Source organism: Conger conger, chromosome 1 (assembly GCF_963514075.1).
Source record: "Conger conger chromosome 1, fConCon1.1, whole genome shotgun sequence".
Taxonomy (NCBI): domain Eukaryota; kingdom Metazoa; phylum Chordata; class Actinopteri; order Anguilliformes; family Congridae; genus Conger; species Conger conger.
In genome coordinates this window covers 55,160,195-55,177,343 of record NC_083760.1, presented here as the reverse complement: position 1 = coordinate 55,177,343, position 17,149 = coordinate 55,160,195, and the positions used below count along the sequence as shown (strand labels likewise).

The following is a 17,149-nucleotide window of genomic DNA, read 5'->3' as shown; positions in this document are numbered from 1 at the left end:
ACCAGCATGTGAAAAGCCAAAGGATGGTAATTGACCATCACCAGTCGCGTAATGGATACAAAAAATAAACATTTAAACATTCCACTTTGCACTGTAAGGGCAATTATAATGATAGAAAGGTATAAAGCATGTTGAATAGTTGCAGAATTGCCAGGAAGAGGACACAACTGCATATTATCTTGGATGTATATTGTGAAGAAGGCTATAAGTAACCCAAGGACTGCACTTTAAGAATTGCAGATATTGGTCGCATCTTGAGGTCACCAAGTCTCAAAAAGAACGATAAAACTGAACCTCCATATCAACAAACTCTTTTGAAGGGTGGCACGAAAACATGAAGTCATTCAACAAAGTACGAGAACATCTTGGCAAAAAAATATGGTTGCCTCTGCTAGGAAGCTGAAGCTTGGTCGCAGGTAGATTGTCCAGCCGGACAATCAATGATTCTTTAAATTCCTTCATGGAGGAATGGTCAACAATCCCTCCAAATGTGTTTTCTAACCTTATCACAATTATAGGATAAGACTCGTGACTGTCATCTTTTCCAGGGATGCCAATAATATTTTTGGGGGAAATACGGCTAAGGAATGTGGCTAAGGAACAACTTCATCTATCGTCTTTACTGTCTGCTTGAAATGTACAGAAGCAGTCAGTGTAGCCGATGGATGTAAATATTCACAAGGGAATCTCTTTGAAATCTGAAATATGGGATGTGGTTTCGGTCTGGCATGGATATCTCAGCCATGGGATGATGATGATGATGATGATGATTCAATGACATCAACTTGGGCCAAGCACCTGCATGCTGTCTGAGCCTGGGGTGAAAGTTCAACTTCAAACTGAGCAGTCTATGCGGAGACACTCACCACAAATTAACCGTGGATTCACCTTAACACATGTATTTTGTATCCTGTTTCTCTCCAGCTCACAAATGTTGATGTGGTTCGCTTCCCATGTGGGGTGCTAATCACAGAGGTCCGCGTCATTCCTCCTGGCATCAAAGCCCACAGCAGCCTCCCAGACAGCCGAGCCTTTGGGTGAGTGCTGCTTTACTTCACCTCGCTGGTTGTCTCTGGTTCTTCTGGAAAAAGTTACAATTTGTGAGATTGGTGTCCACTAAAAATCCTGCAATATGAGTGGCTCTATAAAATCTCTGGCTTAGAGCAGGGTCTGAAAAGTTTTTGTTGAACCAGCCAGTGTAGTGTGCCTGCTGGATGAAAATTTTACCAAACACTTGGACATTTTACAATGTGAAACATTTTTTATATATTTATTTTAAGACAACATAGATTATGCAGTGCTATTAAATTAACAATAGTTTTTGACTTTTGGGGGTATAGGCTTTAGACGACACTCCTCGAATACTAGCAACACTTTCCATTATCATGAACTCCCCCTTCTCATTAAAACATTGTTTCTTTCTTATCTTGATTCTTCTTCAACATTATCATTTGTATTTCAGATTTTTCTTTACCCCAGTGATGTTGGCACATTCTTTTTGACAGCGAACTAATGTTAAATCATTTTGGGTATGATTTTCACAGTAACATATTAGCACGTGATTTTTGGCAAATGTTAGGTTACTGCTTGATACTGCTCTAGCAGGTGTCATGACTGCCAATGAAAGCAGACCACAGACATGTCCAATCAGAGTTGCCTAGCAAACACAAGGATTTGTGGGAGATTAAGTCTCGTATTCTGATGCTTTTTGTAACTGTGTGAACTTCTGTGTATGTTTCGGTAATGTTTTCTGGCAGCTTCTACAGAATAATGTGTCTGGTAAATTGGTTCCTTTTACCCGAAACCGACATAATCTTCCTGGATTTGGCAGGTGGTTGGATGCTAGTTTCAGACCCTGATTCATTGGTTAAATTGCCACCTTTACATTATCGGCATTTGGCAGACGCTCTGATCCAGAGCGACGTTCAGTTGATTAGACTAAGCAGGAGAAAATGCAGGGTCTTGCTCATGGGCCCAATGGCTGTGTGGATCTTTTTGTGACTACACTGGGATTCGAACCACCAACCTTGCCTGTCCCAGTCATTTACCTTAACCACTATGCTACACCTCCAATAGGAGCTCCACTTCAACTAGATTGTGATTAATCAAAAAGTAACATAAGATTGAGGCAATGTAATGGAAGTACTTGTCACTTTTTTTATGGAACAATAATTAGTTTGGTTAATAAAAGTTTAGAACTTTCCTTTGAGGTTCTTCTTTTTTAATCAGTGCATCACAAATGTCTGCAAGGATAAAAATCACAATTGCACTTAAACCACCCAGATGTTATTGAATACACTTAGTTTGTGTAGGCGTGCAGGAGATGACGAGTATGTTTCATGACATGAATTTAAGCAATCCTTCCCTCTATGTAGAATAACCAATGATTTCATGCCTGTTCCAACGTTCTGAATGTTAACCATCTCCTCACAGGGACCTAAGAATGAACCTCTGTGTAGAGTGGCCCATTTAGCCGGCTCAAGTTGGGTAACATCTTGCGTAATTGGCCTCGGGATTTGTCTGCCATGGTCTCTCTTCCTGCGGTTTTTGGTAGTTTTGTAAGAGATTAAACATTGGGCTCTTGGGAGGGCCTGTGGGGGCGTTGTTTCCTTACTCGCTCACTGCTCTCTGCTCTCAGGGAGACCTCGCCCCACGCTTTCCAGCTGGACCTGTTCTTCAACAATGTCACAAAGCCCAGCGCCCCTGTCTTCGACCGGCTTGGCAGGTGAGCGCTTTGGCGTGGCCGCATGCAATATGCACACTCAGCACACACACTGAAGTAGAACACAGTACTTTTCCAACTGACACCTCTAAATGAGCAAGGTGGGAGTGGTTTGTTTTCACAGTAGAAGAGCAGGGTGGGATTAATGACACAAACTGGGCCTGCTGCTCGACAAGTTGCACCTGACTCCTGTCCCTAGCATACAAAGCTGTTGAGCTAATAGCAGGGTGCCGTGCCTTCGCTTAGCAAGCACCCTTCACATGTCGGCTGAAATGTGTGCACATGTTTGAACACAATGCACCTCATTGACCAGGAACAATGATTCAGTTTTAATCATCTCTAAAATGTCTTTGCTAGTAAATGTTTTTGTCTCTTGTAATGTAAGATTTCTGCGCAACATGTACACTCACCTCTGCCTTTATAACTGTTATTTCCCTGAAATTGCATATTACGCACCTCAGCATTACTCAGTGCCTATGATGTGACCAGACCTTATTTCATCAAGTCTGTGCTGTAGTTGTATTTTGTTTGTCTATCATTGTGTCATTGCGAAATCAACATTTTGCAAAGGACTACTGGGGAAAAAAAAAAAAAATGCTTCAGCAAAATGTTATCTGTTATGCTTACTTTGTTAGAGACATAACACTAGTAATGTCTCTAATCAGGTGGAGCAGTTTTTAAGCTACTTAAATTTGTAATAACATTTCTAAAGACTTGATATGCATTCATAAATTTGTATCTGTCAAAGTCTTGCTACTGTATTCTACCTAATTATATATTATGGTTATTTAAAATGCTTGTGATGTAGGTAAGATAAAATTAATGCATTTTCTTTACTCTTAAGTTGTTCCATATGCATTAGATTTTTCCTGCTATCTTGTTGGTGATTAAAATGGAAACAAAAGAAGCATAAATAAATAAATTAACATTTTATTCTGGGTGCACTGAATTGTCTTGTAAGGAAAAAAAGAAAAATGCATAGAAAAGAGGTGTGCATAGAAAAGGTTAACTGGGCACCTATTGTAAAATAAAATATTGATTAAAATGCTGATTTAGTCCGATACATTCACAGTGCTGATGGACTGTATATTTGGGAAGTAGATTTCTGAGATTGTATCCTAAAGAATTTGAGCTATTTTAGTTATTTTTTGTTGATTTCTTTAATGTTTATTTGACAGGGGCAGATGGATAGTTTACATACAGAATTTCAAATACAGAAATTCATTACAGCACTTGCAGTTTTTGCAAATTTCCAATGCCCTTCCCCATTTTATTCGGACTGATGTCAAGTGTGGCTTGACAGATTTAACATAATTGCCATTTCATTCACTGTAGTCTTAACAGTCTGCCTCTGTGTGTGTTGACGTCCTTGCACCTGCACCACAGTGCCTGGGCCCACACTCACTGTCTGTTGGAAAAGTGGACCACTCTTTCATACTCAATCTGATTCTATCATACTCTTGTTTATTTACTCAGTTTACTCAATTTGTGTATTTTGAATGCACTCAATTGTCTATCCAGCCAATTAATATGCCCCCCTCTCTCCCACAGTCTGGAATATGATGAAAACAAGTCCATAATTTTCAGACCCAATGGAAAGGTAAGCCTTTTGATTGATTTGTTTTCTTATTGTTATCATCTAGTGAATTTAATCTCAATTCCAGATTGAGTTCTGAAGGTTGTGATGGTTATCAGCTGTGTCACATGATTAACATATGTAGGAAGTTGGATACAACTCTTGATACTCTCCATCTTCCAGCTATGTGGTGTAGCCTAGCATGTTCAGCAGTTTCTTGAGTGGTTAGGTGTTTCTGTCTGTTCAAGTTTCAAGTAACAAACTTCTAAATTAAAATTCCGCTGAATAAACTCAGTGGGAAAATTTGGCTATATGTAGAATTTATTCACACTATTTTAGGTAGACATGTACACAAGCTCATTAATGTAAATAACTAATTTCACCAATTTACCAGACACATTATTCTGTAGAAGCTGCCACTCCATGTATAAAGGTATGCAGACGTGGTGTGAAATGCATCCAATGAGCCTTAATTCTCTTGGCAAAAATGGCCTGTTCAAAAGAGGTCTGAGGTGAATGGCCAGACTGGTTCAAGCTGACAGGAAGGTGTTCATAACGTCCAGTAAATGCCTAATAAAGTGGTCACTGTATGTTTAAATATAATCTATTATGTATAATGGCAAGTATGAGTCATTTGCATATTTCGGTGTTGAGGTGGTTCTATCAGGAACAGGCAGGTTGCCCCAGGGCTTCTGGGTAAAGTAGAGGGACTACCACACCCACCAAAGCCCCACACACGCAAACGCACAAGCTCAAATGCGCACACCCCACCCCAACAGCCAACTGAACCCAACCGTAACATCTACCCACACTTTAAATGCTCATGGGCTGATCCTGCTTTCCATCTGCCAGTCACAATATTAGGAGGATTAATATCTGATGCACATGCAGATACCATTTTAATGTCTTCTCTTCATAGGTAGACTCAGCTGCGATTGTCATATTGCTATCGTCAGACCGGGTTGTGCTCATATGGCCGGCCTCTTTGATGCTGCTCTGGTGCCGTTAGGAGTCTGGCGCCGGGCTGCGATTGTTGCCTACCATGCCAAACGGTATCTGTTGAAAACTGGTCGAGCCAGCCGAAACGCACGTTTTCAATTCACACATATTTACGGAGGTGGATTAGCGATGTATGTGCTTTGATTGAAAATTCCCAAGAATACAAACGTATTACAACAATTCGTTGTTTTGGCATGACATTCTTTTCAGGCCCGTCACATACGTGCACATGCAAGTCTGTGATCTTAAACAGGATGAGTTCATATGTAGTACCAAAATTCCATTCAAATTCTGTTCCATATCAAGGGGTTGGATTTTCATTTATTTTCTTCTCTCTTTTTTTCTCCCCTATTAATCACAACCTCTTCAAGCAGCAGTCCTATATGCTTGCTGCTCTAGCATGCTTGCTGCTCTAGCCCTGCAGCTCCTCTATATGAGAAGCCCTTCCTTGTTAAGAAAATACACAAAGTGCCCTGTACAACGGAGCAGTGCCAACAATATGTCTAGAGTAAATGGATATTTCACTTTAATATGGAATTATTGATAAATGGCACACCTCTGCTGTGGCATGGGGTTCATAATTTGGCTGTGCGTTGTGTGGAGATTATGTCTCATTGTCTGGCGGGGAGTTGTCTGGGTGCATATATTTTATTGTTTGGTCATCATTTGTTTAGGGGCATATCGTTTATTGTTTGTCTGGCTGTTGTCTGGGTGTACATAACATTAGTTTGTTGTTTGGCCAGGATTGACATTGTTTTTGTCTGGCCAGCGCTGGTGATGTGGTTCAGGCCGGGGTCACAGCCTTGTCAGGAGTTGTGCAGTTGCAAAGCACTTGCCGACAGCCTGGCCGGTGTTTGTGGAGCTCTGGGTCTTCGGCGCTGCCAGTGACCCCAGTCGTTCTGCCGTTGCCAGGTGAACACAGACGGGCTGGTCCTGCGGGGATGGTACACCAGCCTGACGGTGGCTGTGTACGGCACGGCAGAGAGGTCACATGGGCACGACCGGGACTCGCCTCCCCCACCCCCGCCCCCTCCACCCCAGCAGCAGCCAAACCTGAAGAGGAACATTAAGCACGGTATTCAGAACATCCCCTCTGCTTCCCTGTGCTTCTGTCCTAGTGATTTATGCCATTTCAGATTTATTTATTTAATGTGAGCCCTCAGAGGCTTTCAGTCTTCTTGACTGCTTCTGTAAGTGAGACATTACCAGTGCTAAAATGTGCTTGTTGGGAACGGCTTTCTTTAGAATGGGAAAAAGAGGATCAGTACAATGGCAGCCCGCCCAGGCCACAGCCCAGAGGCCCCAGAACCCCCCCAGGGCCCCCACCACCTGACGATGATGAGGAAGAAGCCGTCCCCGTGACAGGTTAGAGCTCCTCCTCCCCAGGGCCAGACAGCCCCGCCCCAACAAACAAAAAGAGAAAATGTGCATGTACATGACATTATTCATTATACCGCCATCACTATGCCAGTGGGGTCATTTTAATTTATTTTCATTTCAGGAAATTAACTAACATTCATGCATTAATTTAAGAAATGGAGCCGTGATATACAATACAACAGCACGACCTCGAGTGTGATACTGCTATAACAGCTCTACAGAAGGCTTTTTATCAAGTAATGGTAATTTGAGACAATAAATTGCTTTATTCAGCTTCAAAAAAAAAATATATATATTAGGTACTGTATCTGTCTCGCATTGCAATTGAACTCTATTAACAAATGCAAAGACTGACTAGTTAGCAGGTTAGCTAGTACCTAGCATAGTCAGACCGTTACCGTAACTATCAAAAATCTGTAAACAACACGGTTTGATCCTGGGTGGTGAAGAGGTTGGAGTGATATTGTACTATATAACAGAACAAATTCAAATTACTTGACCGGAACTAAGTGTTGTATAAATGGCATTTTCAAATCTATTATAATTCCCTGAATTGATAGCATTGAACTGGTGTCGACCCCTTATATGTGCATCTTTACTCATCATTCATTTCTCAGAGGAACTGTGTGATTTGTCAGTTGGCACAGAGAAGGAGGAGGGTACTGAGGGGCGGGACGACTACCTAGAGCCCATCTCCCCCGAGCGGAGCTCCCTGCCCCCGGAGGAGCCGTACTCCGACGAGGCGGAACCTGAGGAGGAGGGAGAGGAGGAGGAGGAGGGCGGCCCGGAGGAGGAGGAGGACGAAGAGGACGTGCGGACAGAGGGCAGTCTGGTGGAAGACGAGGAGGACGAAGATGAAGATGAAGAAGAGGGTGAGGAGGAGGATGAGGATGAAGGAGAAGGTAGGGGGACGGGGCCAGGGGAGGGGATGGGAGTGCAGCCAGGCCTCTTACCGTCTCTCTCCTGCGTCCGGGGGCATCCCAGCATGCAGTTCCAGCTCCCCCTGGCAGTGCGCTCTTCTACTTTACGCTCTTGTAGTGGAGTTGTGCTGTATCCTTTTCCGTCGTAACACCTGTGATTTTCTGTTGCTAATAGCAAGTAGCCTATAGACGCACTACGAGTAGTCATGCATGCAGCCAGTTATCTTATTCTGTGTGTGTATATGCTTTGGGCTGAGCAGAAGACGAAAAGCGTTTTCAGTTTAAATTGTTTTTGCTTTTTGGCTATTTCTGAAGCAGTTTAAACTGGCTGTTGCAGGAGACGATGGCTATGAGCAGATCTCCAGCGACGAGGAGGACTTGGAGAACGGCAGCTTCAAGCTCCCCAGCTTCGACATCGACTACACGCCGGAGGACCTGGCGGCCGTGCCCACTGTGCAGTACGACCCCTATGAGCGCGAGATCCGGCCGCTGCTCTACTTCAGTGCCCCCTACAGGACTAAACTGGAGCTGGAGGTGAGCAAGCTGAAGGACTCGGAGCTCCGCGACGAGGCCGGGAGCGAGTCGGCCGCCAAGCTGACGGAGCTCCTGGAGGCCTACAGGGAGGACCGGGGGGCCAAGTGGGTGACTGCTCTGGAGGAGGCCCCGCCCCTGATGGTGAAGGCGCTTAGCTACCTGGCCGCCAAGCAGGAGGACGAGGCCCCGCTGAGGCAGCTGGTGGACTGGGCCGCCCAGGCGCTCTGCCTGCAGGTGGCCCTCTCCCAGCCCATCGCTCTCAACGTACGGCAGCTGAAGGCGGGGGCCAAGCTGGCCTCGGCTCTGGCGGAGTGCGGCTCCCGGGCGGCGGCCGCCCTGCTCGAGGGCGGGGTGGTGGGCCGGCTCCTGGAGCTCCTGTTCGCCGAGCACGTGTCCTCGTCCCTGAAGCTCAACACGCTTCGCTCGCTCGACTCGCTCATCAGCATGTCGGAGGGCATGGAGTCCTTCCTGGGCGCCACGACCACAGTGGAGGGGCCGGAGAAGAGCGCGTACCGGCGGCTGGTTGAGCTGATCCTCCTGGACCAGACCGTGCGGGTGGTCACCGCCGGAACCGCCATCGTCCAGAAGGGGCACTTCTACGAGGTCCTGACCGACCTGCAGAAGACGGCCGGGCTCTGGGCCGAGAGGCTTCCGGGAGGTTCCGCGGGGAACGCCGCCCCTGCGATGGAGGCGGACCCGGAGTCTGAGCCGGGGCAGGAGAAGGCTGGGAAGGAGGAGGAGGCGGAGCCCGAGAGCCCCATGGACATGGAGCACCTGCTGGCCTCCGCGGACATCAGCGAGGGCGAGCTGGAGAAGATGGCCGGCGTGCTGGACGAACTCCTCCACCTGCTGGAGACGGCTCCAAACACCATGGTCCAGCCTCCGGTCAAGTCCTTCCCCACTACTGCACGCATCACCGGGCCCCTGGAGAGGGATGACCCCTACCCCGTCCTCTTCAGGTGAGGGGTCGCATGTCCTCCGACCTGTGCCTTATCAGCCCTGGTGGTGCTCCAGGAGACGCATCCTGTTCTAAAAAAAATGTCGCCACTGTTATCTGTTGGGTATTGAGAAGACGGTCAATCAGCTGCAAGGTCTTGCAGGGTCTAGTGATGTTACGCAGCCTCTGGAATTCGGCTGTTTACTAACACATCTATGCATTTGATCATTATTGTTGTGGTATACTGTTACGTACTAGGGTTACAAACTAGTAGTTGAATGCAACTCTGGTCCCACATAGTGTTTCTTGATGGGAGTTCTGTCCTTTACCCTTTGGGTAACAAAAAATAACAAATTTGAGCTGTCATTGTCCTCTTATTGGCTGATTGCGTCTTAAAGCAGCATTGGTTTGTTGTGAACGCCCTTAACGTGTGGCCTCTCCTCTCCAGGTACATGCACACACGGCACTTCTTGGAGTCTCTAACGGTGGTGCTGTCCACGCCCGCGGCCAGCGCCCACCCCAGCATCCTGCAGGCGGTGAAGGACCTGCTGCGTTTCCTGGCCCAGACCCAGCAGGGCCTCCTCTTCCTCATGTCCGAGCACGAGGCCACCAACCTGCTGGTGCGCGTGCTAACGCAGATATCGGAGGCCGACACGGAGGCGGAGCCCGTGGTGGGGCCGGGCGGAGCCGGCGGGCCGGGCGACGCCCCTGGGGAGGACGGTTTCGCCGTGTGGCTGATGCAGGTGCTGCACGCTCTGCAGGGCGTGGCCGAGCTGCTGACGCACTGCGGGGCCCCAGGGGGCCTGGAGGAGGGCGACAGCGCTGAGGTGCTGGGGACCCTGCACGCCCTCTACCTCATCACCTTCAGCTCCACCGGCCGCGCCGCCGTCTCGCACGTCTTCAGCCTGGAGCACAACTTCTCCTGCCTGCTCACGCTCATGGAGCACTACTCCAAGGAGGGGCAGGGGTGAGTCCTGTGTACGCCGTGGTGGACCCCTCTCACTTTGTGTGTCCACGTGTGTGTGTGTGTGTGTGTGTGTGTGTGTGTGTGTGTGTGTGTGTGTGTGTGTGTGTGTGTGTGTGTGTGTGTGTGTGTGTGTGTGTGTGTGTGTGTGTGTGTGTGTGTGTGTGTGTGTGTGTGTGTGTGTGTGTGTGTGTGTGTGTCCCTGTATCATCCATCTAATTGAGAGTGACAGCCAATTTGCTTACTTTTATGCGGGTGCAGTAATGGTTAATTCCATACGTGTGCTCTTGATATGAGCTAGGATTACTGGACCTCACACCACCAAAAACAAGAACAAAATGGGCTTTGCATCAACTGCCATGCCTGTGCTACTTTTAGCAAGCAGAAAGGTATTACCGCGGAAACTGTGACATGCCAAATCTTTAATGTGTTTACAATAAACATATATGAATATAAATAAAAAAGTAACTCTGCCTAGCAGGCTGTCACTTCAGTAGCAGTGTCATATGAAAATCGTACTTCTTCATCACTTCTGGCGTACAAACTGCAGAATAGAAAAAGTATTACTCTCAATGGAAGATTTGACTATAGGCTTTTGTTTAGATAATTGCTTCAATCAGTCAACGTCTCCCAGGCTTGTCTCTAAGGTCTCGTTAATCCACCATTGAGAGAGCTAACTGATCTGCATACCTCTAGCAACTGAAAGATAGAGCTCGCTCTTTCCTTTTTTAAAATCACTGTCAACCTTTTTTAACACACTCATGTAAGCGTCTATTTAACTTCTGCTTTAAGTCAATGTGAATGCTTATGTGTTATGAAAAGACCCGCCCCAGGTGGTATTTAGTCAAATGCACCATCACACACCAAGTAGATGGATCTCAGCAGGCAGGCTTCGAAATCCTCTCTCAATCCATTCCGGCACTTATCTAGGTCTCATGCTTATCACTGAGCACCGCCGTTGTGCCTTCCTACAGAGTTTCATATTGGCTCTTCCTCTGTCTAAGCCGCTGCCCCGCTCTCCTGTCTGTCTTGCCACACCAGGGAGGCGAAGGCCCGAAAGTCGGTGACCTACAACTACGCCTGCATGCTGGTCCTGCTGGTGGTGCAGTCGTCGAGCGACCTGCGGATGATGGAGCACTACGCCGTGCCGCTGAGTGCCATCTGCAAGGCCGATGAGAACAACGCCAAGCTGCAGGGTAAACGCGTTTTCCCCGTGTCAGTTGGGCTTGTGACCAGCAGCGCTTGTGAATTATGAGGCCTGCCCCTTCAATGCATTCCTCACCCCCCCTCCCCTGCCTGGTGTTTCTCATGTCTTTCTACTTGAGACTGTGCTGGGGAAAGGTGTACATAACTGCCTTGACAGCATCAACTTGACAAAATTATTATTATATCTGCTAGTCAATGTTTTGTTACATTGGATTAAAAGCGCCCACGCCCATACAAATGATTATGGCACTGGTACTGATGTCTCGGAAGACTTTAAAGCCATGAGCAATGCGGACCGCCCACATACATTTTTTGTGATTTCAACCACACAATAGGCCAAACAAAAAAAACCCAACATACATTACAGTTCATGTCCTTGTCAGGGGCGTAGCACAGTGTTCTTCTTTTCCCAGGTTAATTACGCTTGGGTGAGCACAAGTGAACATCATTATGATGGGAGGCACCCTATAGATCTTTAAAAAAATATTTACATGCTCACATGTCTCCTTTCCATTTACTGACATTTTTCAACAGTGGCTCCTATTAGTAATTCAAAAATCTCTTGCATTGAGAATGTATACAATATGACTGTGAACAAAACTTTCTTTACAATACACTACCCTGTTTTTTTAAATCAGACTGTGGGACCCATCCATACACTAGATCATTGCCTTGACAGGATGAGCCACCCAGCAGTTGTAGTAATGCATTTTGAAGCATTTCCCGAACGTATTTCAAATACACATGATGCCTTGTGTAAATAAGTTGCTGTAAGGTGTATTTATTCACTTTGAAGGTGGTAGGCTACAAACTCCTATAGGCTTCAAGTCTTTATGCTAAGCTAACACGTTATGCTGACATGGAAACTGAGCCAGTGAATGCGCAAAAATGAAAATAAAATCGAACATCTCGTCTAAGTCTGACGGAAAAAAGGTACGTTTCCCAAAAAGTTGGTGTTTTCCTTTAATTTCTCTAAATGAAATATGTGCTGCTTGTGTGGTTTATTTTCTCACCATTAATCTCAGCTTTATATTTACGTCCACACATTGTGTGGCACAATGACACCTCTTTGCTTCAGGAGCCAGGATTTTTGGAAACAATATAACCTTGCCAACACACTATCAGCTTTTCTGTTAGATATATAAGAATGTTTTATTGGAACCCAGAAGGACTTTGAAGGTCACAAACATGCAAGTCAGGAAAACACTGGCGTTGCATAGTTTTAAACCTCATTCCTGTGTTTTATTGGTTAAACCAATGGACATCCTTTAAAAAATCTAACCCTACTGTTGGATCAGGATTTAAGGGAGCATGTGATTAGGAGATCTGTCCCCTTTGGTAATAATAACACACACGAGGTTTTGATATTGCTGAGTGTAAATCACCAGAAAAAAGGGATTTTGGCGTAATCTGGCGTGGCGTCAGTCCAGCCTTACTGAGGCAGGTGTGTGCTTCCATCTTTCAGAGCTCAGCAAATGGCTCGAGCCCCTGGAGAAGCTGCGTTTTGAGATAAACTGCATCCCCAGTCTGATCGACTACATCAAACAGGTGAGTGAAACCTCAGGCAGGCCTGAACCGCCCTCTCCTTTAAGGTCATGAGAATTAAGCCCCCACACTGGCTTGGGTTATAGTAGCTCACAGCAGTCAAATGACTTGCCGTCTCTCCACGTTAACATCATACCTTTGAATTATTGGGATGCGTACAGAGGTCCCAAAATGCCCTGCAGCCAGTGCAGCCAGTCAGATTACAGCATGCTGCTACAAGCTTCAGAACATACAGTGATCCGAGCCCTGTTCATTAGGTTGCCTGGAGCATCACTACTCTTTTCTGCAGTTCATTTTTCTCTGCAGAGCAAGCCTGTTCAGTTTAATGCCTGAACTCTCCAGAACATGAAAGCTGTTAAGCCTTTGCACTGCCAGTAGTAATTAAATTTTCAGATATTTAATGCAGCCAAAGTACACTGTGGTCTGAACTCAATCAACATTTGTCCTCATCTTTGACTGGCACGCAGGTTTCACTGGATTTTAATGCACTCTTTTGGGGAGTCACTATTAATGATGACTGAACTTGCACTGTTTTTTTGAACTGTTTTTTTAGTTGTGTTCCAGTACATTAGGAATTCATAGCAGCACAAAACAAAACAAAGCAATATTTGTGTCCCCAGAATATGGAGAACTTGATAACTCAAGAAGGTGCGGGGCTCATCACTGCGCTCCGAGTCCTCTGCCATATCGCCTGCCCACCCCACTCCGCCGAAGGTACCTCCACCCCGCCCCAAAGGGCTCTTCTAATGTTCTAATGTTTCTTAAAATGAGCAGTGTCCCGGAATTTCTGAAGAGCTCTGTTCACTGTTCAGCTGCTGTTAATGGTGCACATACTTGTCTCTTTTTGTAAAGACTTAGGCCTATAGTGCAGTTATTCAGAAGGCCTTTATATAATATATAATCTATCATTAGGCCTTTTGAAAAGTGACTTATGACTATGGTGACGGTGATTTATGTCAACATTATGTGGCCAATGTGTATGGGTAATATATGACCTGCATTTATGTAGAATGAGAACTCATGAGATCATGTGAATGGTAAGTGTGTGTGTGTGTGTCTATGTTGGCTGATAAAGCGAGTTCATTGTTGACCTACCTGGATAAATTATGGTTAAGTGTGACTTCTGTGTGTGCATGTTGTATGTGTCTGTATCCATGCATGAGTGTGTGATTGTGTGTGAGTGGTGTATGTGTGGGTATGTATGTGTGTGTGTGTGTGCGTGCGTGCGTGCGTGCGTGCGTGCGTGCGTGCGTGCGTGCGTGCGTGCGTGCGTGCGTGCGTGCGTGCGTGTATGCATGAGTGTGTGATTGTGTATGAGTGGTGTGTGTGTGGGTATGTATGTATGAGTGAGTGTTTGTGTGTGTATGTATGCATGAGTGTGTGTGTGTGTGTATGTGTGTGTGTATGCACATGTGCATGCGTGTGCATGCGTGTTAAGCGTGACCTCTGCGCGTGGCCTGCCCGCAGGCCACCAGAAGGACCTGAAGTGGAACCTGGCGGTGATCCAGCTGTTCTCGGCCGAGGGCCTGGACACGCTGGTGAAGGTGCTGCAGAAGCTGACGGCGCTGCTGCTTCAGCCCTGGCGGCTCCACGGCAGCGCGGGCCCCACGCTGCAGCGGGTGATGGTGCTGTCGGCCGCCTGCGGCACGCTGCAGCTCCTCCGCTGCATGCTGACGGAGCTGCTGCGCGGCGGGGCCTTCCAGTTCAAGGACACGCGCGTGCCCTCCGCCCTGGTGGCCCTGCACATGATCCTGTGCTCGGCCCCGCCCTCGGGCCGCCTGGACCCCGACGAGCAGCGCGTGCAGAACCACGTGGTGGACATCCTGCTCACCTTCACGCAGGGCGTCAACGAGCAGGTGACCGACACCGAGGAGACGCTGGCCAACAACACCTGGTCCCTGATGCTGAAGGAGGTGCTCTCCTCCGTGCTCAAGGCCCCCGAGGGCTTCTTCTCCGGGCTGGCCCTCCTCTCCGAGCTCCTGCCACTCCCGCTGCCCCTGCAGACCACACAGGTAGGCCTGGACCCTTCACTAGGTCACTGTTACAGGTGTAAACTTCACTCTGAGCAACAATGAGAGCTCACTGCTACTGGTGTAAACTTCACTCTGAGCAACAATGAGAGATCTCTGCTGCAGGTGTAACCTTCACTCAGAGCAACAATGAGAGATCTCTGCTGCAGGTGTAACCTTCACTCAGAGCAACAATGAGAGATCTCTGCTGCAGGTGTAACCTTCACTCAGAGCAACAATGAGAGCTCACTGCCTCAGGTGTAAACTTCACCCTGAGAAATAATGGCTACATTCACACTGCAGCTAAATCCGGTTGTCAACCCCATCGGTTCCAATATGCCATCGAAGTCACCATATTGCTCTGTACTAAACGTTGTTAAGGTTACAGACGATATTTACACCTGTCCCGGGATCTCATTAGGGGACTGACTCGTGTTACCATACCATACAGCAGTGTGTACAGTACAGAACAGCATTCACTCTTGAAAATGAATACGGTTGTCACTCACAAAAATTGAGAATGAACATAGCCAATGAGAGGTTAAAAACATTGAGATTTTCAGTAAATTTAATGATTTTTGCCACTGTGAATGTGAATGAGTGGAGAGGAGGTAACCTGACCTGTCAAGCACAGCTGTTAATGAACATGTAGATACAATTTGTGTTATCACTCAAATATGAAAATTAGATGTATTTTAAGTTGGTACACATTGCGTGGTTGAGGTCTATTTCAATCGTATTCAGTCAATGCAGGAAATGAATTGAAATGGAGATTCCAGAAATAGTGCTAATCCCAACCCAGACCCATTGCATAGAATATGCTATACTGTCAGGGACCACTTTATTAGGTACTGATGAGACTCATTGGTCTTCTGCTATTGGTCTTGGTTCTTGGTTGCCCATCAACCTCATGGATTTGTAAACCCCTGCTAAGTCTTGTTTATGTGCCATGTTGTGTTGGCGCTCCTGTTTGCAGGTGATCGCGGCGCAGGATGTGGCGGTGGCGTTGAACACGCGGAAGCTGTGGAGCATGCACCTGCACGGGCAGGCCCGCGTGCTGCAGGACATCATGCGCTCGGTCAGCGGCACCAGCTGCCACCCCCTGCTGGCCATGCTGCGGCGCGTGTGCGTGCAGCTGAGCGACCTGGCCTCGCCCACCGCCCTGCTCATCATGAGCACCCTGCTGGACCTGCTGCTGGAGGAGCTGCAGCCGTAAGACACGTGCACACACACACATTACAGACACGCATGTGCTCACACACCCGTTACAGACACGCACACACACATTACAGACACACGCACACGCACACACACATACACCCCCCCCCCCCACACACACACACATGTACACACACACACGCGCACACACACACACACACACACATACGCGCACACACACACCCACACACACGCGCGCACACACGCACACACACACACGCGCACACACACGCACATTTACACACTGACCCGCAGGACTCACACACCCGCACACACCCACACACACACACGCACACACACACACACACACACATACACACACACACATACACACACCCGCAGATGCACACGCACACACACACGCACACACACACGCACATTTACACACTAACCAGCAGGACTCACACGCGCACACACACACATTTACACACATGCGCACACACATACACACATACACTGACCCACATGACATACATGCCACACTGACACCCATTACAGCCATTCTACTACCGCAGGTTAGAAACCCAGTCTAGTCATGTGCACAGCGTTTTTGGGACTTTTGACTCACCCGGCGCTGTGGCCCTGCTCTCCCGCAGGCCGCCCGAGGGGAAGGAGCGGACGTATTCGGGCCAGACGGCACGGCTCCTCGCCCTGCTGGACTCCCTGGCCTCCCACCGGGCCTGCAAGGTGGCCGCCCTGCACCTGCTGAGCGGGGCCAGCCGTGGGGACGAGAAGCTGGCCGAGCTCTTTCCCTGCCTTGTGTCCCTGCTGCTGCCCCCTACAGACAGCAACCTGCACCAGCAGCACTGCGGCGAGCTCGTGGCCTCCTTCTTCCAGTCCCTGTGCGACCAGGTATACTCACCCTCCCACACACCTGAGCCACACGCCCACCAGGGTTACCAACAACTGCTGCCAAACCGGAGCTAGCAGGGTACCAGTGCAGTAGAATGGTCAGCTAGATCTAAACTAGTTACTATGGATCAGAGTGTTAACCAAAATGACATGTAAATGTATCGGGGTTCAGTGGGAGTTGAAAACGGAGGGAATTTTCCAGGAACTTTCTGAAATTCTGAGCAATTTTCCTGGAATTTTGGGAATTTTGAATCTCATGACTCCATACAAAGTGAATCTGAGGAAGA

General features: G+C 47.6%; 1 protein-coding gene across 1 annotated transcript in view; it reads left to right on the top strand.

Annotated features, from left to right (window-relative positions):
* Nucleotides 1-17,149, top strand: part of virma (vir like m6A methyltransferase associated) — a 30,949-nt gene that overhangs the window by 1,169 nt on the left and 12,631 nt on the right. Inside the window, exons 2-15 of the mRNA XM_061217605.1 lie at nucleotides 925-1,037; nucleotides 2,639-2,725; nucleotides 4,274-4,322; nucleotides 6,210-6,372; nucleotides 6,543-6,662; nucleotides 7,316-7,579; nucleotides 7,935-9,090; nucleotides 9,517-10,035; nucleotides 11,074-11,228; nucleotides 12,704-12,786; nucleotides 13,404-13,497; nucleotides 14,251-14,795; nucleotides 15,769-16,004; nucleotides 16,607-16,862. Coding sequence (XP_061073589.1) covers nucleotides 925-1,037; nucleotides 2,639-2,725; nucleotides 4,274-4,322; nucleotides 6,210-6,372; nucleotides 6,543-6,662; nucleotides 7,316-7,579; nucleotides 7,935-9,090; nucleotides 9,517-10,035; nucleotides 11,074-11,228; nucleotides 12,704-12,786; nucleotides 13,404-13,497; nucleotides 14,251-14,795; nucleotides 15,769-16,004; nucleotides 16,607-16,862 — 3,840 coding nt within the window. The remainder of the gene's footprint in view (nucleotides 1-924; nucleotides 1,038-2,638; nucleotides 2,726-4,273; nucleotides 4,323-6,209; nucleotides 6,373-6,542; nucleotides 6,663-7,315; nucleotides 7,580-7,934; nucleotides 9,091-9,516; nucleotides 10,036-11,073; nucleotides 11,229-12,703; nucleotides 12,787-13,403; nucleotides 13,498-14,250; nucleotides 14,796-15,768; nucleotides 16,005-16,606; nucleotides 16,863-17,149) is intronic.